This window comes from Rhinatrema bivittatum, chromosome 3, assembly GCF_901001135.1.
Source record: "Rhinatrema bivittatum chromosome 3, aRhiBiv1.1, whole genome shotgun sequence".
Classification (NCBI taxonomy): domain Eukaryota; kingdom Metazoa; phylum Chordata; class Amphibia; order Gymnophiona; family Rhinatrematidae; genus Rhinatrema; species Rhinatrema bivittatum.
In genome coordinates this window covers 588,072,439-588,100,300 of record NC_042617.1, presented here as the reverse complement: position 1 = coordinate 588,100,300, position 27,862 = coordinate 588,072,439, and the positions used below count along the sequence as shown (strand labels likewise).

Below are 27,862 nucleotides of genomic sequence, written 5' to 3'. Positions count from 1 at the left end.
TTAAAATGATCAGTAAAGAATATGGAAATAGATTTAAAGATCTAAACATGTCTACCCTAGTGGAAAGATGGGTTAGGGGAGATATAATAGACGTTTAAATACTCAGAATATCAATGCACAGGAGGTGGGTCTCTTTCAGTGGAAAAGAAACTTGGAGCGAGGGGTTATAGGATGAGGATGAAAGGGGATCTCTCTTTACAGAAAGGGTATTGGATGCATAGAACAACTTCCCAATGTAGACAAGGACAGTATCTGAATTTAAGAAAGCATTGGATAAGTAGAGGGAATCTCTGAGGGAGTGGTGAGGATTATATAGTTGAGCAATTGTGTGGATGGGCAGACTAGGTAGGCTGTATGATCAAATTTCTGTTTCTATGTACTGGGAGCCAATGAAATTCTTAGTACTGGACTAATATGAACCATTTTTTCCCCCTGTTACCACCCTTGTAGCCATGTTTGCACCTGCTGCAACTATTTCAGGATGATGGCAGATATTCCTCACCATGGTATGGACAAGAATGGCCAAATTGTTCTGCCCAAAAATAGCAAACGTTGCAGATCCAATGAAAATGATAAATGGAGCTCCTGACTGCAGAAAAAATTTGCTTCCGCATAGCTAATTTATCATCCGACTGCATCCCTGAAGTACATACATTTTGATTTCGGGACCAGTTGGATCTTTCTAATTCAGGCAGCACAGCAAGGGACCTCCTTCTCCTAACTATATCTTGTATCCGACTGAGAAGAAGACTTTGGGGTCTGTGGGCTATAAAATATCTTTAAATACTTATTAAAGTGCTTCTGTTTTTTTTTAATTCAACTTCAGCCTTGATATCCTTTTCCATTGAGTTATACCTGAGAAGAGAGTATGGGAAAGGCTACCACTATATCAATACCCATACAGACCCATCAACTGCACATCATCTGTAAACAGATAACATTCAGTTTGAAAGCTTTCAAAGGCACCGTATATAAACTGAAAAGGGTGGGCGACAGAACGTAATCCTGGGAGCAACAGATAAGAAGCCAGAGTCTCAGGATTCAATGGCAGAAGCTTCCAAAACTCTAATGTTCCCTTCGTCACTCGTGGTGTTGGGTCTCTAGTTTGCGGCCCAGCGGGATGGGCTCTGCTAGGCTGCCTCAGTGGCTGGCACCACTTTCTGATCTGCTGGGATGAGCTCTAATGGGCCACCTCAGTGGAGGGCTTCACGGAAACGTGTGACACTGGTGGTCCTGAAGACCAGTAAGGGCTGCCCTGCGTCCCCTTCCCTTATGTTTGAGCTACCACTGCTGGTCTCTATCTGCCGTTGCTTGTCATAGATCAACGAATCAAAAACATAAGTAAAATGCGCTGAGAGAAAAAAGAAGCAGTCCCTTCTGTGTGTGTCATTTGATCCAGGTTTTCCTTTCTTCCCTTCCTCGCTGTCCTCTCTAATCTGTGTGCGTGTGTGCATCCCGCACACATAGCAAAATATAGCGCACACAAGAAAGTTGAAAAAAATTGAAGAATAAATGTGAAAAATATGAAAAAAAAGTTGTCATTCTCTATTTAATAATTTAATAGAGAATTATTTTAACAATTAACATTTTCGAAATACAGATATTTGCATTATACTTGCTTAGGCACACTTGGCTTGCAGCGCATAGATTTGTACTTCAGCTTATAAAAAGTTGCACCAAAAAAGTTTTTGTACACACAATCCCTCAAAAATTAGAGGGATCATTGCCCTCTCCCTTGTACCTTTGAAGGTGTGTTCTGTGTTTTGGGGAATGGTTCTCTGCATGTGCTGTTTCTATGTTTCCTAAATTGCCTTTTATGTTACTTTTTTTTTTTCCTTGATGTTGTAAGCCTTCTCCTTTCTGTGCATCCTGCCTTTTCATTCATGCATCTGAGTTTCTTTGTGCTTCCTTTTTCTGATGGTTATTCAGAGCATGTAGCAGCAGCCTCTTCAAACGTAGTCAATGATGGCAGAGAAAAGGCTATGATGGGGTAGCTCCTCTGGCTACTCCCTTGCTCCTTTCGGTTCTGTCATGGTCTGAGGTATGAATCCTTTGAACCACTGTCAGATTGGTGCTGCCTGATTTACAGGCAGATCTGGCTCCAACAGGTTAGTAGCTGACGGAAGATGAGGTGTGCAGAACCAAGGAATCAAAGTAGTCAGGCACTGTTTTCTAATTCTAGCACCCATCACCACCTCTGTCCCACCCCTCCCCTGACACTGTTTTCTAATTCTAGCACCCATCACCACCTCTGTCCCACCCCTCCCCTGACACTGTTTCTAATTCTAGCACCCATCACCACCTCTGTCCCACCCCCTCCCCTGACACTGTTTTCTAATTCTAGCACCCGTCGCCACCTCTGTCCCACCCCCCTCCCCTGACACTGTTTTCTAATTCTAGCACCCATCGCCACCTCTGTCCCACCCTCCCCTGACACTGTTTTCTAATTCTAGCACCCATCACCACCTCTGTCCCACCCCTCCCCTGACACTGTTTTCTAATTCTAGCACCCATCACCACCTCTGTCCCACCCCTCCCCTGACACTGTTTCTAATTCTAGCACCCATCACCACCTCTGTCCCACCCCTCCCCTGACACTGTTTTCTAATTCTAGCACCCATCACCACCTCTGTCCCACCCCTCCCCTGACACTAATTCTAGCACCCGTCACCACCTCTGTCCCACCCCCTCCCCTGACACTGTTTTCTAATTCTAGCACCCATCGCCACCTCTGTCCCACCCCCTCCCCTGACACTGTTTTCTAATTCTAGCACTCATCGCCACCTCTGTCCCACCCTCCCCTGACACTGTTTTCTAATTCTAGCACCCGTCACCACCTCTGTCCCACCCCTCCCCTGACGCTGTTTCTAATTCTAGCACCCATCACCACCTCTGTCCCACCCCCTCCCCTGACGCTGTTTCTAATTCTAGCACCCATCACCACCTCTGTCCCACCCCCTCCCCTGACACTGTTTTCTAATTCTAGCACCCGTCACCACCTCTGTCCCACCCCTCCCCTGACACTGTTTTCTAATTCTAGCACCCGTCACCACCTCTGTCCCACCCCTCCCCTGACACTGTTTTCTAATTCTAGCACCCGTCACCACCTCTGTCCCACCCCCTCCCCTGACACTGTTTTCTAATTCTAGCACCCATCGCCACCTCTGTCCCACCCCTCCCCTGACACTGTTTTCTAATTCTAGCACCCATCGCCACCTCTGTCCCACCCCTTCCCCTGACACTGTTTCTAATTCTAGCACCCATCGCCACCTCTGTCCCACCCCTCCCCTGACACTGTTTTCTAATTCTAGCACCCATCACCACCTCTGTCCCACCCCTCCCCTGACACTGTTTCTAATTCTAGCACCCATCACCACCTCTGTCCCACCCCTCCCCTGACACTAATTCTAGCACCCGTCACCACCTCTGTCCCACCCCCTCCCCTGACACTGTTTTCTAATTCTAGCACCCATCGCCACCTCTGTCCCACCCCCTCCCCTGACACTGTTTTCTAATTCTAGCACTCATCGCCACCTCTGTCCCACCCTCCCCTGACACTGTTTTCTAATTCTAGCACCCGTCACCACCTCTGTCCCACCCCTCCCCTGACGCTGTTTCTAATTCTAGCACCCATCACCACCTCTGTCCCACCCCCTCCCCTGACACTGTTTCTAATTCTAGCACCCATCACCACCTCTGTCCCACCCCCTCCCCTGACACTGTTTTCTAATTCTAGCACCCGTCACCACCTCTGTCCCACCCCTCCCCTGACACTGTTTTCTAATTCTAGCACCCGTCACCACCTCTGTCCCACCCCCTCCCCTGACACTGTTTTCTAGTTCTAGCACCCATCACCACCTCTGTCCCACCCCTCCCCTGACACTGTTTTCTAGTTCTAGCACCCATCACCACCTCTGTCCCACCCCTCCCCTGACACTGTTTTCTAGTTCTAGCACCCATCACCACCTCTGTCCCACCCCCTCCCCTGACACTGTTTTCTAGTTCTAGCACCCATCACCACCTCTGTCCCACCCTCCCCTAACGCTGTTTCTAGTTCTAGCACCCGTCACCACCTCTGACCCACCCCCTCCCCTGACACTGTTTTCTAGTTCTAGCACCCGTCACCACCTCTGACCCACCCCCTCCCCTGACACTGTTTTCTAGTTCTAGCACCCATCACCACCTCTGTCCCACCCCTCCCCTGACACTGTTTCTAATTCTAGCACCCATCACCACCTCTGTCCCACCCCCTCCCCTGACACTGTTTTCTAGTTCTAGCACCCATCACCACCTCTGTCCCACCCCTCCCCTGACACTGTTTTCTAGTTCTAGCACCCATCACCACCTCTGTCTCTCTTTCACACCCATACCCTCCCTCTCTGGCTTTCTTGCACCTCTTGACCACCATTCCCCCAGTTCTTTTGAGCTTCATTTTCCACATAAGAACCTGCCATACTGGGTGAGACCAAGGGTCCATCAAGCCCAGCATCCTGTTTCCAACAGTGGCCAATCCAGGCCATAAGAACCTGGCAAGTGCCCAAAAACTAAGTCTATTCCATGTAACCATTGCTAATGGCAGTGGCTATTCTCTAAGTGAACTTAATAGCAGACTATCTCACACACAAAACCTCATCTTACATGGCTGTCATGTAACTTCCTATCCCGGCCATCTGTTCCTCACACCTTAGCCCTGGTCCCCTCACCCATACTGGAAAATGGAGCTTGGAGAGGAATAGCCAGTGCAATCTGCACAGCCGACCAGAAAGATAGAGAGGAAACCTTCACTTCCCTTTCGCTTTCCTCACAGTCTTCAGCTCCTCCTTGTGCTCATGTCCTTCCCCCAGCTGCATTCACATCCCTTCATCTCCCACAGCATTCATCACTTTTCACACGGCTTCCCCAGGTATTCATCCCCTTTCAGCATTCACTCCGTTTGCCTTGGGAAACCATTCTGGCCAGACTGCAGCTCTGGGTGACTCCCTCCTCTGCTGGGGCTGGGGCAGTGTTCACTCCGTGTTTTACCTCTGGACAGCAGCATCCTCTAAGCCAGGGGTGGGCAAGTCCGGTCCTTGAGGGCTGCAAACCAGTCGGGTTTTCAGGATACCCCTAATGACTATGCATGAAATAGATTTGCATACAACTGAGGCAGTGTGTATGCAGGTCTCTCTCATGCATATTCATTAGGGGTATCCTGAAAACCCGACTGGTGTGCAGCCCTCGAGGATCGGAATTGCCCACCCCTGCTCTAAGCTAAGCTGCAGGTGTCAAGAAGGGGGTGGGCTGCAACAGATGGTCTCGTCTTTGTCATCCTGATATCCCTTCTAGTGCCCCTTCCCCTCCTGTCCTCTAGTGTTGCTGATCACAGACAGGAGGGGGAGGTGCAGAGCAGGCATGAGCAGGAGGAGAAGGGTCTCTCCCTGCTCCAGGGTAGAAAAACCCAGTCCAGCATCAAAGCTTATAACAAGGGACTGCAGTTTACGAGAATAACAAAGTTCCCTAGACATCGCTATCTTTTTGGACATTAATTAATTGCATCAGTAGCATGGGATCTTCTTAGTGTTTGGGTACTTGCCAGGTTCTTGTGGCCTGGTTTGACCTCTGTTGGAAACAGGATGCTGGGCTTGATGGACCCTTGGTCTGACCCAGCATGGCAATTTCTTATGTTCTTAACCATTGCATACCTCTGCTGGACAAACCCTATCTGCTCACCAGTTATTAGTTCAGGTAGGATTGCTGCTAACGAGTCCACCATTATCATAGCTAAAATTTTAATGTCGAAATTCAGCAAAGAAATTGGCCTGTAAAACTCCTGGAATCATGTGGTCTCTACCTGTCTTTGGGGAAAACCACAATAGTAACCTTATTGTCATATCCCAGAGTATCTGGAGATTGCACAAAAGCCTCAAACTATGCCAAAATCCCATCAGGCCCTGGGGCTAAAACTGTACCCCTCTGAATTTCCACTAAATTAATAGGTGTGTTTAAATTTGAGGTAAGGAAACATCTTTCAAATAAGATCTAACATGCAGCAGGTTACTGTATTCTGCTGGATACTGTGAAAAAGTGCAGACAGGTCTGCATTAGAAGAAACTACTTGGCCTGTACTCTCCTTCATAGAAGCAATATACTTATTTCCAGATCAAGATTTACTGCTATTAGCCAGTACTTTGCCTGCTTTATTTACAAAATGAAAAAACTTATATTTGTAATAAAGAAGACTTTTCTTGGCCTTCTTGTGCAATAGAGAATTGAAAGCAGTCTGGGTTGCTAAAAAAGCATCTTTTATTAGACCTAGGGGGATAGAACTGACTTCAGTACCGGGAAAAATCGTGAAAACTGTTTTATAAAGAATGAAATCACAGAACATTTAGACATGGTTTGATGGGACACAGCCAGCTTGGATTTAGACAAGGGAAGTCTTGCCTTACAAATCTCCTACCTTTTTATGAAGGGGTGAATAAACATGTGGACAAAGGTGAACCGGTAGATGTAGTGTCTTTGGTTTTTCAGAAGGCATTTGACAAAGTCCCTCATGAGAGGCTTCTAAGAAAACTAAAAAGTCATGGGATAGGAGGCGATGTCCTTTCATAGATTACAAACTGGTTAAAAGACAGGAAACAGAGAGTAGGATTAAATGGACAATTTTCTCAGTGGAAAAGGGTAAACAGTGGAGTGCCTCAGGGATCTGTTCTAGGAAAGGGGCAAGACGAGTGAGGTGCTTAAATTTGGAGATGATACAAAATCATGCAGAGTAGTTGAATCTCAAGCGGATTGTGATAAATGTGAGACTGGAAGATTGGGTGCCAAGGTCTCCCTGCCTGAAATTTAATGTGGACAAGTGCAAGGTGATGCATATAGGGAAAAATAACCCTTGCTGTAGTTACACGATGTTAGGTTCTATATTAGGAGTTACCAGCCAGGAAAGAGATCTAGGTGTCATAGTGGATAAAACATTGAAATCATCGGTTCAGTGTGCTGCGGCGTCAAAAAAGCAAACAGAATGTTGGGAATTATTAGGAAGGGAATGGTGAATAGAACGGAAAATGTCATAATGCCTCTGTATCGCTCCATGGTGAGACCGCACCTTGAATACTGTGTACAATTCTGGTCGTTGCATCTCAAAAGATATAGTTGCACTGGAGAAAGTATAGAGAAGGGCTACCAAAATGATAAAGGGGATGGAACAGCTCCCCTATGAGTAAAGACTAAAGAGGTTAGGGCTGTTCAGCTTGGAGAAGAGACGGCTGAGGGGGGATATGATAGAGGTGTTTAAAATCATGAAAGGACTTGGAATGGGTAAACGTGAATCGGTTATTTATTCATTTGGATAATACAAGGACTAGAGGGCTCTCCTAGAAGTTAGCAAGTAGCTCATTTAAAATCAGAGAAAATTCTTTTTCACAACGCATAATTAAGCTCTGGAATTCATTATCAGAGGACGTGGTTATGGCAGTTAGTGTAACTGGGTTTAAAAAAGGTTTGGATAAGTTCCTAGAGCAGAACTGCTATTAATTAATTAACTGCTATTAATAAATAAGGATTTGTAGCTTGGGATATATTAATTTAATGTTTGGGTACTTGCTAGGTACTTGTGATTTGGTAGGCCCTTGGTCTTCGTATGTTCTTATCATCCCTCAGTTGAGCCTTCAAGCTCAGAAAGTCCCGGGCAAACCATTTTTCACCCTGAGAAGTAGGAGCAAACCCTTGAATATCACAGCACACCATAGCAAGGTCATAAATCTCTGTAGGGCCAATATTTACTGAGCTAATCTTAGAAAAATGTATACAATTAACAAACAAGTAGTCCAAACCAGACTGACAATAATATGAGCTCTGGATTAGGGATGTGCATTCGTTTAATTCGTTTCATACGTTTCCCATTATATGCCAATTAGATGTGAATTCGTTTCATACGTTTCATATTACATGCTTGTATAGGAAACGTATGAAACAAATGCACATCCCTACTCTGGATATATGAGAAAATATCTTCTTCATTGGATGTAAAGCTTTCCACAGAAAAAAGGGATACTCTTATTTCCTATTGTTCCCTGCATTTGTTGGACAGGAGTCCTATCAAGTTCTGGGCCATGGAGCAGATTAAATTCCCCTCCCACCAACAAAAACTTCAGAGAATAACGAAACAAATTTGTTAGCTTACTTAAACAGAAGAATGGGAGTAACATTGGGGCATAAACACTATAAATACTACATAGTACAGTGGGTTTCCCAAACAGGGTACCCTCAACCAATATTAGAAGTCAAAAAAGAAAAGGGATTTATCTATCAGGATAGCCACACCTGCCCTCCGGGCAGCCAGTGAAGCATGAAAAACCTGACCCACCTATTAGCATTTGTTTCCCGTGTTCCACAGAGTTTAGCTTGGTTTCCTGCAGCACAGCAATTTGTGCATTATCTTTGTATTGCTTGCAGAATCTTTGATCTTTTAATTACAGATCCAATCCCTGAAACATAACAAAAGAAATTGCCATGCTGGGTCAGACCAAGGGTCCATCAAGCCCAGCATCCTGTTTCCAACAGAGGCCAAGCCAGGCCACAAGAACCTGGCAATTACTCAAAAACTAAGAAGATCCCATGCTACTGATGCAATTAATAGCAGTGGCTATTCCCTAAGTAAACTTCTTATCCCCTTCATAAGCAACCCTAATTGCACTCTTTATCCCCCACATAAACTACCCGATCCCCTCCTTATATTAAGGACCCCCGTGCTCCCTTTTGTTTAGGACTCATTTATTCACTTGTTGTTTAAGTTAAGTTACTTTTCTACTCTGCACTTGCATGACTCCCCCTCCCAGATGTAACTCCGTTAACATGTAATTTCTATCTGCTGCTAATGTAAACTAGTATGATGTCCCACTAATACCGGTATACAAAAGTCTTTAAATAAAATAAATAAATAAATAAACTTGATTAATAGCCGTTAATGGACTTCTCCAAGAACTTATCCAAACCTTTTTTGAACCCAGCTACACTAACTGCACTAACCACATCCTCTGGCAACAAATTCCAGAGCTTTATTGTGCGTTGAGTGAAAAAGAACTTTCTCCGATTAGTCTTAAATGTGCCACACGCTAACTTCATGGAGTGCCCCCTAGTCTTTCTATTATTCGAAAGTGTAAATAACCGAGTCACATCTACTCGTTCAAGACCTCTCATGATCTTAAAGACCTCTATCATATCCCCCCTCAGCCGTTTCATCTCCAAGCTGAACAGCCCTAACCTCTTCAGCCTTTCCTCATAGGGAAGCTGTTCCATCCCCTTTATCATTTTGGTTGCCCTTCTCTGTACCTTCTCTATCACAACTATATCTTTTTTGAGATGCGGCGACCAGAGTTGTACACAGTATTCAAGGTGCGGTCTCACCATGGAGCGATACAGAGACATTATGACATTTTCTGTTCTATTAACCATTCCCTTCCTAATAATTCCTAACATTCTGTTTGCTTTTTTGACTGCTGCAGCACACTGAGCTGACGATTTTAAAGTATTATCCACTATGATGCCTAGATCTTTTTCCTGGGTGGTAGCTCCTAATATGGAACCTAACATCATGTAACTACAGCAAGGGTTATTTTTCCCTATATGCAACACCTTGCACTTCTCCACATTAAATTTCATCTGCCATTTGGATGCCCAATCTTCCAGTCTTGTAAGGTTCTCCTGTAATGTATCACAATCCGCTTGTGATTTAGCTACTCTGAATAATTTTGTATCATCCACAAATTTGATAACCTCACTCGTCGTATTCCTTTCCAGATCATTTATAAATATATTGAAAAGCACCGCTCCAAGTACAGATCCCTGACAAAATTCCACTGACAAAATTCCACTGCCAAAACTGACCATTTAATCCTACTCTCTGTTTCCTGTCTTTTAGCCAGTTTGCAATCCACGAAAGGACATCGCCACCTATCCCATGACTTTTTACTTTTCCTAGAAGCCTCTCATGAGGAACTTTGTCAGACGCCTTCTGAAAATCCAAGTATACTATATCTACCGGTTCACCTTTATCCACATGTTTATTAACTCCTTCAAAAAAGTGAAGCAGATTTGTGAGGCAAGACTTGCCTTGGGTAAAGCCATGCTGACTTTGTTCCATTAAACCATGTCTTTCTATATGTTCTGTGATTCTGATGTTTAGAACACTTTCCACTATTTTTCCTGGCACTGAAGTCAGGCTAACCGGTCTGTAGTTTCCCGGATCACCCCGGAGCCCTTTTTAAATATTGGGGTTACATTTGCTATCCTCCAGTCTTCAGGTACAATGGATGATTTAAAAACAAAAAACAAAACTTAAAACATTGCTCTTCAAACAGGCCTTTGCATAAATCACTAATCTCCACTCCCTAGCCCCCCTCATCCCCTAGTACCAATTAGTTTTATCAATAAGAACACTCTTCTATTACCCCCCCTTTACACCTCACCACCCCCGTTCCCTCATAACCCTTTCACGTACCCTCTCCCTTCTACTTTCAGGTTATTCTACCTCATGTGCCTCCAAGTTAATTTGCCTCTTGTACTTCTAAGTTATCTTGCCCTTACATTTGCTTCTTGTATTCCCAAGTTAATTTGCCCTAACATTTCGCACTTACGTTCATTATCTAGATTTTATACTGTTACTTCTCCTTTTTTCATTTATTATTTACTGTAAAGTTACTGAGTTCTTTGTAATGTTTCCCCAAATGTTACATGTAAACCGATGTGATGTCCTTCGAATGTCGGCATAAAAAAAAGCTATAAATAAATGATAGGTTACAAATGTTAACCAATAGATCAGAAATTTCATTTCTGAGTTCCTTCAGTACCCTAGGATGCATACCATCCGGTCCAGGTGATTTGCTACTCTTTAGTTTGTCAATCTGGCCTACTACATCTTCCAGGTTCAGAGTGATTTGGTTCAGTTAGGTAATGCACAGAAAAGAAACCTTAATGTGAGTTCTGCTCTTGCTTCCTCTGGTATGGTGCCCTACTAACACCAATATATGCATTTTCCTTTTTACAGCTATACGTGGGATGCCATTGACACAGATAAGCATGTCCATTACAAAATAAACCTCTGTGATAAAGTGCCCAGCACGGAATGTGGTGGATTGGAAGCCAGTGCGATCTGTGCCCATGATTTAAGCACGGACACTTACACGTCCGTAGGTAAGTACAGAATGGCTTCACCGCTCCTTTACTAGTTATTCTTTTCCCTGAGTCGCATCATTGAAGTACTTGAAACATCACAGCAAGTTTGAGGAAAGAAATAGCAGGGGGAAAAGTGCTTGGAAATGTTGGATGTGATCGTCATACTTGCCGTCTGTGTGTGTGTGTGGGGGGGGGAGGGGGGAGTTTCATGCAATAATGCTATAACATTTTGTTGTAATAGCAGAACGAGATCCTTTTTTTTTTTTTTTTTTGCTTATTTCATTCTTCAGAAGCTGCTGCCATTCAGTTTGTTTAAAGCTCCTACTATTTAACTGCTCCTACTGTTTTGAATATAAGATAAAATGAAGGGGAGGTGTTTCCTCTGTTTCGTCATCAGAAGCCCTCACTCAAACATTGCATTGCAACGTGCAAAGCGTTTGAAAATTGAACAGACACAGGAAGAGTGGATTATGAAGGATCAAACCAATAGTATTTATTTATTTTATGTATTTATTTAAATTCTTTTAATATACCAATGCTCAAGACCAGGTCTTATCGTACTGGTTTACAATAAACTAGGGGGTAAACCAATTAACAATGAAAGCAAAAATTACATTATAACAGGGAATGTGGAACTAGGCTGTTAAACTGTTTAACCTATCCTTTTTTTCTAACTGGAAAGCAGAGCAAATAAGCAGAAAGTAAGTGCTTACATGGTAAGAATTATATACAAATTTACATAGTGTATTATGATTAAGCAAGTTATATGAAAGTGCAGTTAGCCGAAAAACAGTTCCTTCGAGTTGCGGGAGGGGTACGCAGCCGTGGGGTTTGTGACTGTGTAGGTGACCCTGAGGCTTCTTCAGGGATATGCTTGGGCGAACAGCCAAGTTTTCAATTTTTTTCTGAAAGTGATATGGCAATGTTCCTGACGGAGATCTGGCGGGAGAGAGTTCCAGTGATGCGGACCGGCAATTGATAGTGCTCGTTTTTCAATGGCGTTGCGAAGAACGGATTTTTTTTGGGGGGACTAGAATCGATGCATCCAATGGGTGAATATCTATGGAAATTTAGGTTTTGCTGAAGAGCAGCTGTTGTAAAAGAGGTTATTTGGGAGTTATGGGGAGTGTTTAAAAAAACTGACACAGCTCTTAAAGACATTGGGAATGCATAGATAGAGCCACTGTATATCCAAACAGAGAAGGTATGTTGACTGGATCCAGAGCACGTAGCCAGAATCTCTGTCACCATATAGGACAGTCTCTGCCTTTGTGAGAGAGGCTGAGGTTTTAGGTAAATCATTGCCCTCCCTCATAACCTCAAACATCTGGGTTCTCTCAATTAACCTACTGTTGCGTCTGTCGGTCTCAGACGGCTTCGACCTCTGTGCCTCACCTTTCTTCCTTCTCTCTCCTCAAGCCTTGGGAGGTTGGCTGCCACCGCGTCTTCATGCTGCTCTACCCAGCGTCCCCAGATTGGCAACGGCGTTCGCCATGTTTCTCCTAAGGGCCTGCTAGGGCGCGTGTGCATGCCACCCACATGTTTATCCACATCATGGCGGGAACCTTGGGGGCGTCCCCTCCAAGTGAAGACATCACATCCTGGTATTTAGCCTGCCCTTCGTTTGCTAACAAACTGATGGGCCGATACAGTAAAAACGCGGGTGAGCGGGCGTTCGCTCTTCCGCGTTCTGTGCGCGCAATTCTGTATTTCCTGGCGTGTAGCCAGATGGACTCAGGACAAATGGGATAGTATCCGCGTGCTAGCAGTTGGAGACGGATCTGACGTCAGCACAGGGGCGTGTATATATCCCCACAGGAAGCGCAGCTGTTCAGTAATTTCCGTCTCCAAAGCAGTTTGGAGTGCCTGCACGCTGGTTCAGCGTGCTTTCCAAGACTACTTTCATTTTTGTTTTCTTCTCTTCTAGATTCTACTTTACCTTTCTTCAACACCTTTTTGAGCCCCGTGCTCCTCAGGGGCCGTTCTGGCCGTGCCCCCCAGTTGAGCTTCCCGGGGTGACTGCCGTGGTCCCCCGGAGGTGTAAGTCCTCGGTTCAGCCGAGGCCCTCGCTCCCGGCGTGGACGAGGTAGCGGGTGCAGTGCCTCAACCGCGGCGGTGAAAGGTATCGGCCCTTTCCCCTCGCAGCCGGAGACCGCCTGTGATCCTGCCCGGCAGCGCTGAAGATTTGGTACGGCGTACGTCTCTTCACCCAGGTCTCCGCTATCTAGAGGACCGGCGGCGTGGCAAGCCGTGGAGGACGCCATTTGTGGCCTTACTCAGGTATTCCGCGCCTGTAATGGGCGCGGCTTTTTTTTTTTTTTTTTTTTCTCTCCTCCTTGTTCTTGCTTTTTGGCTACCACTGTGAGTATGTGCCGCATATTGCTGCTGTATGCCTATTGACTGCCCTTAGGTGTATATTGCTACCTGCTTCGTATTGTGCGGCTGTTTTTTCAGCGCCTATTGCTGTCGCATACTCTTGCTATTGGGCACCTGTTCCTACTCAGCGCCTATTGCTGCCGCTTTCTATTGCTATTGTGCGCTTGTTTTGCTCAGCGCCTATTGCTGCCGCTTCCTATTGCTATGTGCGCTTGTTTTGCTCAGCGCCTATTGCTGCCGCTTCCTATTGCTATTGTGCGCTTGTTTTGCTCAGCGCCTATTGCTGCCGCTTCCTATTGCTATTGTGCGCTTGTTTTGCTCAGCGCCTATTGCTGCCGCTTGCCTTTGCTATTGTGCGCTTGCTCTATTCAGCGCCTATTGCTGCCGCATCCTATTGCTATTGTGCGCCTGTTCTAGCCTGCGCCTATTGCTGCCGCATAGGAAGCGCACGCTTGCTATATTCTGCTCATGGATCAGCTCGCAGCCGCGGCCGCAGCTGCGCCGCCACTTGCCCTAGACGTTTCAGCTCTGGGCCTCTGCTCCGCGTGCCACCTTCGTGCCACGCGCGGTACTGACCCCGACTCCCTGTGTACCCAATGTGCGGCGGCCGGGGGACCCTCCGGCCAGGACCAATCTCAGCCGCAGTTTTTTGATAGTTCACCTGCGGCTACCCCGGATTTGGGAGGCAGTCTCGACCGCTCGGGAATCCCGGGGGATCTGGTACCCCGGCGTTTTGAGGCGGCTTCCATTTCCTGGGTGGATCTTTTTCAGGGAATTCATGCCTTTGTCCAGATGCAGATGGCTTCGCGTCCTGCCCCTACGGTCCTTGCTGCGCCTGTTCTTCCGGCGGTTGCTGCGGTTCCTGCGGGGGCGGCGTCTCCGGCGCATACTACGGCTGCCGCCATGATGGCAGCCTCTAGGGATCCGGTTCCGGGACCCTCGCAGCCTTCTCGGGAGCGGGACCTCCCGCTATTGGACAGTCCCGCTCACTCGGACCTGGAGGTTTCACCGGACGAGTCCGAACTCCCGGACGAAGGGGACCTCCCCCCGGGGATTGCGCCATACCGGACTATGCGGCGCTTTTTCCCTAAGGAGGACCTCTCGGACCTCGTGTCTCAGTGTCTGGCGGAGTTGGAGATCACTGGACCCAGTGCTTCGATTCCTTCTGCGCAGAACCCCCTGCTGGAAGGTCTTCGTCCTACCGCCCGCCATTTTCCTTTCTTGCAGGCAGCTCAGCAACTCATTGATTTGGAATGGGCAGCACCGGCGGCCTCCTTTCAAGGGGGCCGGGCCCTGAAAGGCATGTACCCATTGGCACCGGCTCTCCAGGACCTCCTGGCATGCCCTCAGGTGGACGCCTTAATTAGCGCTGTGGTCAAGCGCACTACCATTCCTGTGGAAGGGGGTTTGGCCCTCAGGGAGCCCCAGGACAGGCGGATGGACGCCATTCTGAAGCAAAATTTTGAGGTGGCAGCTCTTTCTTTGAGGATTGCGGCCTGTTGCACGGTGGTCACTTGTGCCTGCTTGTCTCAGGTCCGGAACAACGCTCCGGCGGCTGACGTGGAGCCCGCTCTTTCCTTCCTCACCGATGCCGCATCGGATTTGGTTCGAACCACGGCTAAGGGGATCTCGTCTTCCGTGGCCGCCAGGAGACACCTATGGATCCAGCCATGGTCCGCTGATGCCCCTTCCAAGTCTCGCCTCACCAAATTGCCTTTTCAGGGCTCGTTTCTGTTTGGCAGTGACCTTGATAAGCTTGTCGCTTCCTGGGGTGCCTCTCCTGTGCCTCGCCTACCAGAAGACCGGTCCAGGAGGGGACAGCGCTCCGGTCCCCGGCCCTCCAGGGGCAGGGGTTCACAGCGATTTGTTCCATATAGAGGGCGCTACCAGACGCCGCGTCCTCCGGCCAGGAATCAGTCCTTTCGGTCCAGGCTGCGCAGACGGGGGAACGGGCCGGGCGGGGGTCCCGGTCGCATCCCACAATGAGAATTTGCCGATTCATCTGGGGGACGAAGCCATAGGGGGCAGGTTGACCCTCTTCTACCCCAGATGGGTCGAGATCACGTCGGACCAGTGGGTCCTCGCAGTTATCCGAGAGGGGTATTATCTGGACTTTCATCATCTTCCTCCGGACAAGTTTGTGGAGTCTTCATGTTCCCTGCTCAAGAAGGCAGCATTGGCGGCCACCCTGACGAGGCTCCTGACCTTGAACGCCATCCTCCCAGTGCCTGCCTGGGAAGTGAATTCTGGACACTATTCCATTTATTTCATGTACCCAAGAAAGGGGGCACTTTTCGGCCTGTGCTGGACCTCAAATCCCTCAATCGGTACTTACGGGTGCCGAGGTTTCGCATGGAAACTCTGCGCTCCGTCAAAGCCGCAGTCCAGCCCGGAGAGTTCCTCACGGCATTAGACCTGTCCGAAGCCTATCTTCATATTCCGATACATCCGGATCATCAGCGCTTCCTCCGCTTCAAGGTTCTGGACCGCCACTTCCAGTTTCGAGCTCTCCCCTTCGGGTTGGCCACCTCCCCGAGGACATTCACCAAGGTGATAGTGGTTGTGGCGGCGGCACTCAGGCGGGACGGGATCTTGGTCCATCCCTACCTAGACGACTGGTTGATCAGGGCGAAGTCCCGAGCGGAGAGCCTGCGGACAACCGACAGGGTGATCGCCCTTCTGGAAAGCTTGGGCTGGGTCATCAACCTCAGCAAGAGCTGCCTACAGCCTTCCCAGTCCATAGAATATCTGGGGGTAAGGTTCGACACTCGGGCGGACACGGTCAGTCTTACGTCCAAGAGACAGTTGAAACTTCGGCAGCGTATCCAGTATCTGTTGGGAACCAGTCGGCCGTTAGCTTGGGATTATCTGCAAGTTCTGGGTCTCATGGCCTCCACTCTGGACGTGGTGCCTTGGGCACGAGCCCATATGAGACCACTACAGCATTCCCTGCTCTCTCGCTGGAGCCCCCATCACCGAGCCTATTCCACGCGCCTCCCTCTGCCGGTCCATGTTCGGACCCAGCTGCGGTGGTGGTTGCGGTCCGACCACCTGAGCAGGGGGTCGCGGATGTCCTCGCCCACGTGGATCTTGCTCACCACGGATGCCAGCCTCAGCGGCTGGGGAGCACATTGCGAAGAACTCACTGCGCAAGGGCGTTGGAACAGGGAGGAGTCCACATGGAACATCAATCGCCTGGAAGCCCGGGCAGTCCGACTGGCCTGCCTTCGTTTCGCTCCGCGGCTGCGGCACAGAGCTGTCAGGGTGATGTCCGACAACGCCACCACGGTGGCCTACATCAACCGTCAGGGCGGAACCAGAAGCAGACAGGTATCTCTGGAAATCGCCCCACTCATGGTTTGGGCAGAGGCGAATCTGCGGGACATCTCCGCCGTCCACATTGCCGGGAAGGACAATACCACAGCAGACTTCCTCAGCAGGGGACGCCTGAATCCAGGCGAGTGGCAGCTGTCCCCCACAGCTTTCCAGATGATTGTCGATCACTGGGGGATCCCGGCCATGGATTTACTGGCAGACAAGTCCAATGCTCAGGTACCCAGATACTTCAGCCGCAGGCGCGACCCGTGCTCGCACGGCATCGATGCTCTGGTCCAGCCGTGGCCTCCGGGGACTCTTCTATATGCCTTTCCCCCGTGGCCTCTACTGGGTGCCCTCATCCACAGGATTCGGTCACACCAGGGCCTAGTTCTTCTGGTGGCCCCGGACTGGCCGAGAAGACCCTGGTACGCGGACCTCAGACGCCTGCTGGCAGGGGAGCCTCTCCCCCTGCCTCCTCTCCGGGACCTTCTACGTCAAGGTCCCATTCTGCACGAGGATCCGGCTCAGTTCTCTCTTACGGTCTGGCCATTGAGAGGGCTCGACTGAAGAAAAAGGGTTACTCGGGGCCTGTGATTACTACACTCCTCCGGGCTCGCAAGTTTTCCACTTCCCTCGCCTACGTACGGATCTGGAGAATCTTTGAAGCATGGTGCGCCTCTCATGGCACCAGTCCACATGCCGCCACTATTCCTATTGTGTTGGATTTCTTGCAGGATGGGCTTCAGAAGGGTCTCTCCCTCAGCTCCATCAAGGTTCAGGTAGCGGCACTATCGTGCTATGGACCCAGGAGAGGTGGCAAGACTATCGCCAAGCACCCTGATGTTTCTCGTTTCCTGCAAGGCGTCAAGCATATTCGTCCGCCACTAAAGTGGCCTATACCCTTCTGGAACCTTAATCTGGTTCTGGATTTCCTTGCGGGATCCACCTTCCGACCCCTTCGGGGCTTGTCTCTACGGTCTCTAACCCTGAAGTTGGTATTCCTGCTGGCCGTATGCTCCGCACGCCGCGTCTCTGAACTACAGGCGCTGTCCTGCCGTGAACCCTTTCTACGTATCACTTCGGAGTCTATCCATCTTCGGACGGTTCCCTCCTTTCTCCCTAAAGTGGTTTCACAGTTTCATCTTAACCAAACCATATCCTTGCCTACCACGGTAGGTTTGAAGAAATCTGAAGAAGGCCGTTTATTACGCCATCTCGACATCGGCAGATTGCTGCCCAGGTATCTGACAATGACTCAAGACCTGCGGAAGACAGACCATCTGTTCGTCCTACACAGCGGGAAGAAGCAAGGTGAAGCGGCCTCTCGGCCCACCATTGCCCGCTGGATTAAAGACGTGGTCAGAGCCGCCTACGTGGCGGCTGGGAAGGCTCCGCCTCTACAGGTTACGGCTCATTCTACCAGAGCCCAAGCGGCGTCTTGGGCTGAATCCCGGATGCTGTCACCGGCGGACATCTGTAAAGCGGCGACATGGTCCTCCCTCCATACCTTTTCTCGGTTCTACCGTCTGGATGTCCAGGCCAGGGAGGACTCGGCCTTTGCGAGGGCGGTACTGCATGGTCCTCAGGCAGCCTCCCGCCCAGGCGGGGTGTAAAGCTTTGGTACATCCCATTTGTCCTGAATCCATCTGGCTACATGCCAGGAAATGTTCAGATTACTTACCTGGTAATCTTGTTTTCCTTAGTGTAGACAGATGGACTCAGCATCCTGCCCAGCTGCCTGTGTCCATGGGTTTCACTGATTCCGGGTACGCCTTTGACTTTTGTGTTCCTAAGAGCGTACACTCTGCCTATATCCACGCCTTCCGGTTGGGAAGGCTGGCGGTCTCCGGCCACTGTCAATCGGTCAGGGGAGGCCTGTTTTCACTTTTTTCTTTACTTTTCATTGAGCGTCAGTACACACATCCATAACAGCTTTTGCAAGGAAGATTACTGAACAGCTGCGCTTCCTGTGGGGATATATACACGCCCCCGTGCTGACGTCAGATCCGTCTCCAACTGCTAGCACGCGGATACTATCCCATTTGTCCTGAGTCCATCTGTCTACACTAAGGAAAACAAGATTACCAGGTAAGTAATCTGAACATTTAAATGAGGCCCGGCAGTAAAAACAGGCAAAAGGAGGCGCTAGGGACACTAGCGCGTCCCTAGCGCCTCCTTTTGGACTGGAGTGGTTTGACAGCCGACGCTCAATTTTGCCGGCGTCGGTTCTCGAGCCCGCTGACAGCCACGGGCTCGGAAACCGGATGCCGGCAAAATTGAGCGTCCGGTTTTCGACCCAACAGCCGTGGGCCGACTTCAAATTTTTTTTTTCGTTTTTCTTTTTTTACTTTTTTTATCCTTCGGGACCTCCGACTTTAATATCGCCATGATATTAAGTCGGAGGGTGCACAGAAAAGCAGTTTTTACTGCTTTTCTGTGCACTTTCCCGGTGCCCGAAGAAATTAGCACCGACCTTTGGGCAGGCGCTAATTTCTGAAAGCAAAAAATGTGCGGCTTGGCTGCACATTTTACTTACTGAATCGTGCTGGAATACCTAATAGGGCCATCAACATGCATTTGCATGTTGCGGGCGCTATTAGGTTCGGGGGATTGGACGCGCATTTTCGGCCCCTTACTGAATAAGGGTAACGCTAGCGCGTCGAAAACATGCGTCCAATGGCGAGTTAACAGTGCGCTCCGTTGCAGCGCACTGTACTGTATCAGCCCGCCAGTTAGCAAGGATTGGATTGCCTCCGGTCTAAGCTGCTCTGCCACTTCCCAGCAGCCGCTGGAAGCTCTCTCTCTGCCCTTCGGGGTAATTCATTGCTAACCAGGGTACCCACTCCTAGGGGGCCCATCTTCTCTCTTTCAGGTACCTATCTGGGAAACCGGGTACTCGCTCCTCGAGGGCCTGCGCTCCCTACACTGGTGCCTGCGATTGCTTCGCTTCTGCCTGCCAGGATCTCCATCAATACAGTGAGTACTAACTCTCTCGGTCTGTTCCGCCTTCAGCGCTTGGAGTCTACATCCGGGTCCTGCCTCTGCTACCCTGCGCTGCCTTTAATCTACTCAAGAGTGGGACTGGTCTCCTCTGCCGAGGACCCCTGGACTGCTTCTACTGGGTTGCCTTACTACTGTCCATCCCGGGCAGTACCATCCAGCTGTATAATAAATACAACTTCTCTGTGTCTGCGTGTATAGCGTCCAGCCTAGTACTGCGGTTCCTCACGAGGTTCCTCCCCGATGGAGTGGCCATCTCCGCAGTGCCCAAGAATCCACTCCAACACCTCAAAACACTAACACCTACCTGCTCCAAATCCCCAGACTGCCTCCAGCTGTGTGGAGCCATGGTTCTGATTTTTTGTATTCTATTGTTTCCCATCGATAAGCAGGCCGAATTAGCCATTTCACATGGATGACGCCATCGGCAGCACTGAATGGATTCATCTCTCCTACCTAGCAGAATTTTGAGCTCTACGGAGTACGTGTGAGAGTTGGCTCGGGATCCTCCTCAGTCATTTTATTTTGTCCAAGCACAGCCTGGATATGTACTGTGTCTCTTGACTTTTTTTTTTCAAAATCCTTTATAAATTTTTGCTTTTTTTTTTCGTTTTCTTATTTTTCGTTTTCTTGCTGCACTGCAGCAACCAAACACTTTTTGGTGCTATAAAAAAAAAAAAAAGGGTGGTCACCTTCTCAAAATGGCTGACAAGAAAAACCCACAATGGGCAGTTTCTGACCTGTAATCATGGTGGAGTGATGTCCTCACTAACTGTTATTCTTGTTTCGCTCCAGATATGCCTTGTCAACAGGCATATCATGTTCTCAACATTTCAGAGCATAGAGGGATCTGTGCCAGGTTTTTTTTTTCCTCAGGAGCCGCAGTAAATCCTTCTCCCTCGGTGCATCATCTGCCTTGCCAGGAAATGAGCGAAGCAGGAGCTCCTCAAGAACTACCTAATCAAAGCTATGAGGTCAAGAAATAGAATTGACCTGCATCAAACAGGAGCTTGTGTGGAAGAAATGGAAGTCAGCATCAGTGAGGCAGGATACATCGAGCACGATGCAAGGGCATCACCCAATGCACAGGCTGCCTCGAGACATCAGGAGGCTTGGCTTATCTACAACTTCTTATTACTATAGCCCTCATTCCTTCTGTTGATATCGGAGGGTTTCAAATTAGAGACTCCAGCTCTGGTATGCTTTAAACTGTCGTCTCAAAAAAAAAAAAAAAAAAAAAAAAAGAGAGAGGAAAAGAAACCTGTTGTGATGCAGGAATCTATACTTGTCCTCAGAGGGGATATTCTGTTGTCTAGACAAGTTTGGAGGACACGTCATTTGTTGACCAGATTGCAGGTCTAGTGAGAAATTTCCTTATCGTTATATATAGAAACAGAAGTAATAATACAGCCACTCGCCTTCAGCACTGTGGCAGTGATACCTCACACCGGAGTCCCAATATCGCTCATTGGGGTGAGCACATTATCAGAGCCCTTGATTCAGGGTTCTTCGACTTCTCCCTCATTGGCAGTGGAGTAGAGTTGTTGAGAGGCAGTCGACCAAGGTTCTTCTTCTTTGGATCAGAGGAACCTCCTAGTTTGCCTTCGGCAAAAGGGGGTTCTATAGATATTACCCAAAGAATGAGTCTAGAGATTGTGAACTGTACAAATATGTTGTTTCTATGAAACAGCATTCACCACTGCTTTGTGTTTCTTTGAATTACTAACAAATTACTTAGTAGAAACAAAGAGAATCGGTAGTTGAAAACGCCCTTTAATAAATGATGCCCGACTCTTGGCCGAGTTTCGCTCTTTCACACAGAGCTGCCTCAGGGGCAATCAATTGGAGTAGGGCTGATATCTTCAAGATAATTGCCACTTAAATGTATGCAAGCTCATCAAATGCCTGTAAAATCGCAATTCGTGTCAAGTCTGCAGCCTTCTAAAACGATCAACTCGGGGTCTGCAACAAGTGCCATCAAACAGCACTATTTACATAAAAGAGTCTGGCATCATTTATTAAAGGGCATTTTCAACTACCGATTCTCTTTGTTTCTACTGCTATACAGCCAACTGGATCGGCTACCGCTTTGTTTTTTGGGTCCTAACAAATTACTTATCCATAGTATTAAGCCACTCAATTTGAGAATGCAAGTCACCTCATAACACTACTTTTGGTGGCTCTGGATTGGCTCTGGAGGCTTTGATATGCTGATCTACAAAGACTGTTGGTGGGCAGTCTCCTCAGATTGCCTTTTTGGAATGATCTGTTGTGACAGGAACCCATTCTGCATGAAGATCCAGGTCGATTTCTTTTTCTTATGGCTTGGCCCTTGAAAGAGCTCTGTTGAAGCATGGCCATTTTCCTGCAGTGATTTCTACTTTGCTTCAGCCAGGAAGTCTCTATGTCTCTGGCTTACTGTTGCGTCTGGCGATTTGCAGGGCAGGCCTGCATATCTCTGCACTTATCTCCAGCCCTGAGCCTGGAATAGCTGCCTCCGATGCATGGGGAAGACCACCCCATGGATGTGCGGCAGAAAGCTGTGCTCAACCTCCTTCCTCCGCTACTCTCTCTGACGCCAGGAGCACCTCTGCCTGGATGCATGACAGGCTGCTGCACCTAGCCTACCTCTGATGCCGCTTCAGCCTTGGGCCCCTCCTCTGTCACTTGCGTGCCCGACTGTTTCTCTCTTAAAGGGCTCACAGCGGGGAAAATACCAGAGGCGCCCGATGATGTCACCAGCAGAGACCTTTAATAGGCAGCATTTCTTTGCCTCGGCAATAGGTCGACTACCCAGCATAGTGCTACTTGCCACTTCAAGTTCCTGGTCTTCGTTCTTGAGTTCCTGGTTGTCTTGTCTGAGTTCCATGTTTTGGTTTTGTGGTCATTCTTCAGTTCTTCATTTTCATCCTGTGGTCAGTCTTCAGTCCTTCAGTGTCTCCTTGTGCTCTCCTATGCTGCTCCTTGTCACCTAACCTACCTATCTGTCACGTCTTCTCTTGGATGGATCTCTAGTTCTGACCTTGGCCTACTAACACTTGACTACAACTGAACTCTGCCTGCCACTGACCACTGCCTGACTCTCGACCAAGTCTGAACGCGAACAGCCTGACCCACTGTCTGCCTCTGATTTCACTTGTGCTTAACCTGCCCCGGACCCTGGCCTGTGACTTGTCCATCTCCACCTAGTCCACAGAGGTCCAACCTAAGTCCTGCTGGCCCTGGCACCCAAGGACTTAACCTAAGGGGAACAAGGGCTGTTATAGGTGAAGCTCCAGTTGGGCCTCTGCCACAGCCAGCTCCGCCAGCCGATGGTGGGGGACCTGCAGGATTCCTCCCTGTAGGTTGTGCCACTCCACCTCTGCCCAAGGGTCCACGCCCACAACACTTACATGAGAGTTTGGAGAGTTTTTGAGGCCTGGTGCGAGGAGTGAAGTTCTCAGTCTCTCAAAGTGAAATTTCCATTAATTTTGGAATTTTTACAAGAGAGATTGCATAAAGGTTTTGCCCTTAATTCCCTGACTGTTCAAGCGGAAGCTCTCACTTGTTATAGGGGGCGTGTCAGTGGTGGGCCTTTGTCTTCCTATCCAGATGTGTCCTAGGTTTTGAAGGGAGTTAACATCTTCGTCCTCCCTTGCGACTGCTGGTGCCTCTGTGGGACCTTAATCTAGTCCTGAATTTCTTCGCGGGTCTGACTTTTCAGCCACTATGTAGTCTTTCCTTGAAGACCGTTTTTCTAATGGCCCTCTGTTCAGCACAGAGGGTTTCTGAACCGCAGGCTCTTTCTTGCCGTGAGCCTTTTCTGCGTGTGACTCCGGAAGTTGTACAGTTTTGGACTGAGCCTTCTTTGTTGCCAAAGGTGGTTTTGGACTTTCATGTGAATCAGTCTATTTCCCTGCCCAGGTTGGACAGGGACAGAGATGAGAGTATCATCATCTTTTGCATACCTTGGATGTCAAGCGGCATCTGAACCAATACTTGCAGGTTGCTAAGTCTGTCCGGAAGTCTGATCGGATGTTTGTGCTCCATGGTGGAGGTAAACAAGGTGAACAGGTGACGTGGGCAGCTATAGTCTGTTGCAGTAAAGAAATCATCACGGCCGCATATGTGGATGCCGAAGCAGATTACACCGCATTCCATGAGGACTCGGGTGGTTGCCTCCTGTCAAGATTTGCCAAGCCAACTGAGCCTGGGTGCTAAGGGTATCTTTCCAGAAAAAAGAGGAGTCAGTATTAATCTGTCATTCATATTTTAATCCGCTGTAACTGGAGCCACACAATTGAACTGGGGAGATTATTCGTTTTCTGATTCATGTGGGGTTTGCTTCGCTTGAAGCCCCCCCCCATCAAGTTTCCTGCTGTAACTTCTAGGTTAAAGCATCTTTGCTTCAACCCATATACTCCATTGTTTTTTCTCGATTATTATCACCTTTTACTGCCTTCCAGCTACATAAGCTTCCAAGTTTTTTCTCCTTGTTGAATGTAACTTTGCCTTATTCACCTCTATTGTCTAACTTACTTAGTTACGCTCCAGTTATACCCTTGTTAAATGTAAACCGATCCGATATGGTTATTACTATGAAGGTCGGTATAAAAAAGTGTTAAATAAATAAAATAAATATTATAGATCCTTAGTGTGGTATTGACTCTCTTTCAGCCTAGAGATTCTTGTGAACTGAAATAACTGACCTGGAAGGTGGCATTTTTGATGGCGGTCACTTTGGCCCAGAGAGTCGATGACTTATCCACCTTATTTATTTATTTATTTTATTTATTTATTTAAAGTTTTTTATATACCGACAACCATTTGCACATCGTATTGGTTTACATATAACTTGTAACTATTCGGCAATGCCTTTACATAGAACAGGAACTATGCATACAAAAACCTAACAAAATAACCTGGAAACTGAGTAACTATTTACAGGATTCAATGGTAAACCTTATACCAGAACAGGGTGATTCCTTGCAGCATCCTAAATTCCTGTCTAAAGCAGTGCCGGACTTCCATCTTAACCGGTCACTCGTTCTTCCTGCCACATGTCCACAAAGGGGAAGAAGCGCTGCACAGTTTGGACTGCAAGACAGCCTTGGCCTTCTGTCTGGAACTGGGCTGAGGCCCTGTTAAAAAGTCCACCCAGCTTTTAGTTTCCTTTGACACCAGCAAACTTGGATTGCTGTGCCCAATGCACCATTTATGATTGGTTAGCAGATTGCACTTCTGTTTTGCCAGGCGGGCTTGCATCTACTGGGTCATGTAAGTCTCATAATGTCAGAGCAATGGTGACAACAGTAGCACATTTAAGATTGAGAAGATCTGCAAGGCTCTGACATGAACTTCTCGCCACACGTTCTCATTGCACTGTTGCTTGGATAGAGACTCCGAGGGGTCTCTTTTAGGTATAGAACCCAACTCCAGCCCCTCTAGGACCTGTTGTTTTGCTCCCCCCAGTGTGTACAATTTTATAAAAAGGCTTGTTGCCATAAAAAACACTATTTTTGCCTGTGGCATTGTTTCAGGGTTTTTTCCCCTTTTTTCGTTAGGAACAGCTGGTAGCTAGGGATTCCCTAGGTTTGGCTCCCATCCTGCTTGTCTTCGGAGAAAGCAGAGTTGCTTATCTGAACAGGTGTTCCCCGAGAACAGCAGGATGTCAGCCCTTAATAAAACTTGCCTGTTTCTCCAAATTTAAACTAAATTATACACGGAAGGTGCCCCGGCATGGACATATGGTAGTGTATAGCATGTTGCACATGCTCACAATTTTAGAATATTCTGGGGCTGGGATGTAGCACCCATGTAGGAGGACTTGCGTCTGCTTTCCTTGGAAAACACTTGGCATAGAGAGCAACTCTGTTGGTTTGAAGTACTAATAAATTTAAACAGCAATACTTTTACTCAAAAATGCTGTACTTCTGCAAATTCCATTGGGAATACGGTAATAATACTCTATAACTAGGGCTTCTGATTTATTCAGACTTTTATTGGTCAAATTGCAGTGCCTAAAGAGCGCCAAGCTCCAGGTAGTGTTGACTTCTTGCAGCTGCCAATACTTGCAATAATTGCTTTGAGTGTCAGGTCACTGATGCCTGCAGCTTCTTCCAGATTTTAAATGCCCATCAGTCAGAAGCCCTAACTACTCCCTGCCACCTGCTTGTCCCCCGTTCTCATCATGCTCGCTCATTCGCTGCTGGCACTACCTGCCAAACAGCTGCTTCTGGTGTGTTTGTGTGAGACCGTGGAAGAGTGCAGGAGGAGTTTGGATGCTGTGTGACTCAAACTCCCTGAGAACGATGTGGTGCTGTTTGGATGGTAGCACCAGCTGCTACTAAGCCTTGGAGTAAGGAGAGGGGCAGTGGCAGTATTTGAAAGCAGGATGTGTGGGGGTGCGCTGCCTTCTGTGGACAGCTCATGTTGACTCACCAATTTGGCACAAACATTGAGATTGGCAGGGTTATTCTGCACCAGTTCTAAATTGTACAGGTTCACAATTTCCTCCCCCAGGAACTGCAGTTTTCTGAGGTAGCATTGGAATAGTGTGCTTTGTGGTTGGTAAATAAGATATAGTTCTTTGGCCAGGTTTAGATAACATGGTCAAGTTGTTTGATGTGAGATTTCAAGACCCAAAGGAGCTTTCTTGAGGTTTCAAATTTTGACAACTAAAGAAGGGAATCTGCGCTCTCGAAAGCTCACCTAAAGCAGCATCCTTTGTACGATTCGTATGCTGGTTCAGTACGTGTTTCACTACAAATACTGGAACTGCACTACAGCTTAAGGTGGAAAACCGTTCCTATGCATTTAAATTGCTTGTTCGAGGCAGATTGCAGGTCACGGCTGCAAACGTACCTTGACAAGACTGTTTGGTTTTTATTCTAATGCTGTATTTTTAATTTTTTAATAGGAGATGCATCTTTGAAAAGCAGCAATGTTAAACTTATTTTATTCAACACTACCCAGTCCTGTAACGAAGAAGACACGCCGCATAAAGTGCAAAGCAGTATCAACCTCCTCTGTGCCAAAACTCTGGTAAGTCTAAATCATTTCTGAATATCCTGTGTCTTCTCCATAACTCTTTAAAAGCATTGCCATTGGTGGCAGGTTTGTTCCCCATCCCCAGATATATTTTGTGTTGTGATGATACGACTTTTTCATATTACACCATGCATCCAAGATTATATTTGAGAGAACTTGCAAAGCATTTTACTTTTTGCATACAACACGTGAGACAATTAGGAGGCCTATTTCAGTTTGCAGAGCTGAAGCGCATAATCTGAATGAGCTCTCTGACCTCACTTTAATGGAAAATCATGATAATGCATGGCATCGCAAATGAATTTCAGTAACTAATTTCAGAAAGTAAAAAGGGAATATTGTGTTAACATAAAAACATAAGGCTTGCCTACTGAGTCAAATCAAAGGTCCATCAAGCCTTGTATCCTGTCTCCAACAGTGGCCAGTCTCGGTCACAGGTACCTGGCAGGATCCCAAGGGATGGAAAGATCCCAAGCTGCTTATTCCAGGGATAAGCAGTGGATTTCTGCATTGCCACATTAATAATGTTCAAATCTTCTTTTTTTTTTTTTTTAAAGCAGCTACACATCCTCTGGCAACGAATGCCAGAACTTAATTATGCGCTGAGTGAAAAAAGATTTTCTCTTATTAGTTTTAAATGTACAACTTAGTAACTTTGTGTATCCCCTGGTCTTTGTACTGCCCTCATTATTTTATAGACTCCTCATCCGTCTCTAGCCTTTCCTTATAGAGGAATCGTACCATCCCCTTTATCATTTTGGTCACCCTTTTCTGTACCTTTACTAATTCTGCTATATTGTTTTTGAGATGTGGTGACCAGAGGAATAATGATATTTGCTGTTTTGTTCTCCATTCCTTTCCTAATAATTCCTAGTAATCTAATTGCTTTCTTAGCTGATGCTGCACACTGAGAAGATGACTTCAATATATTATCGACTATGAAGCTTAGATCCTTTTCTTGAATGGTGATTCTTAAGGTGGAGCCTTG

General features: G+C 47.5%; 1 protein-coding gene across 3 annotated transcripts in view; it reads left to right on the top strand.

Annotated features, from left to right (window-relative positions):
• Nucleotides 1-27,862, top strand: part of IGF2R (insulin like growth factor 2 receptor) — a 315,579-nt gene that overhangs the window by 34,932 nt on the left and 252,785 nt on the right. For all 3 annotated transcript variants that reach the window (XM_029596695.1, XM_029596693.1, XM_029596696.1), the window contains exons 2-3: nucleotides 11,024-11,169; nucleotides 26,744-26,868. In XM_029596695.1, coding sequence (XP_029452555.1) covers nucleotides 11,024-11,169; nucleotides 26,744-26,868 — 271 coding nt within the window. The remainder of the gene's footprint in view (nucleotides 1-11,023; nucleotides 11,170-26,743; nucleotides 26,869-27,862) is intronic.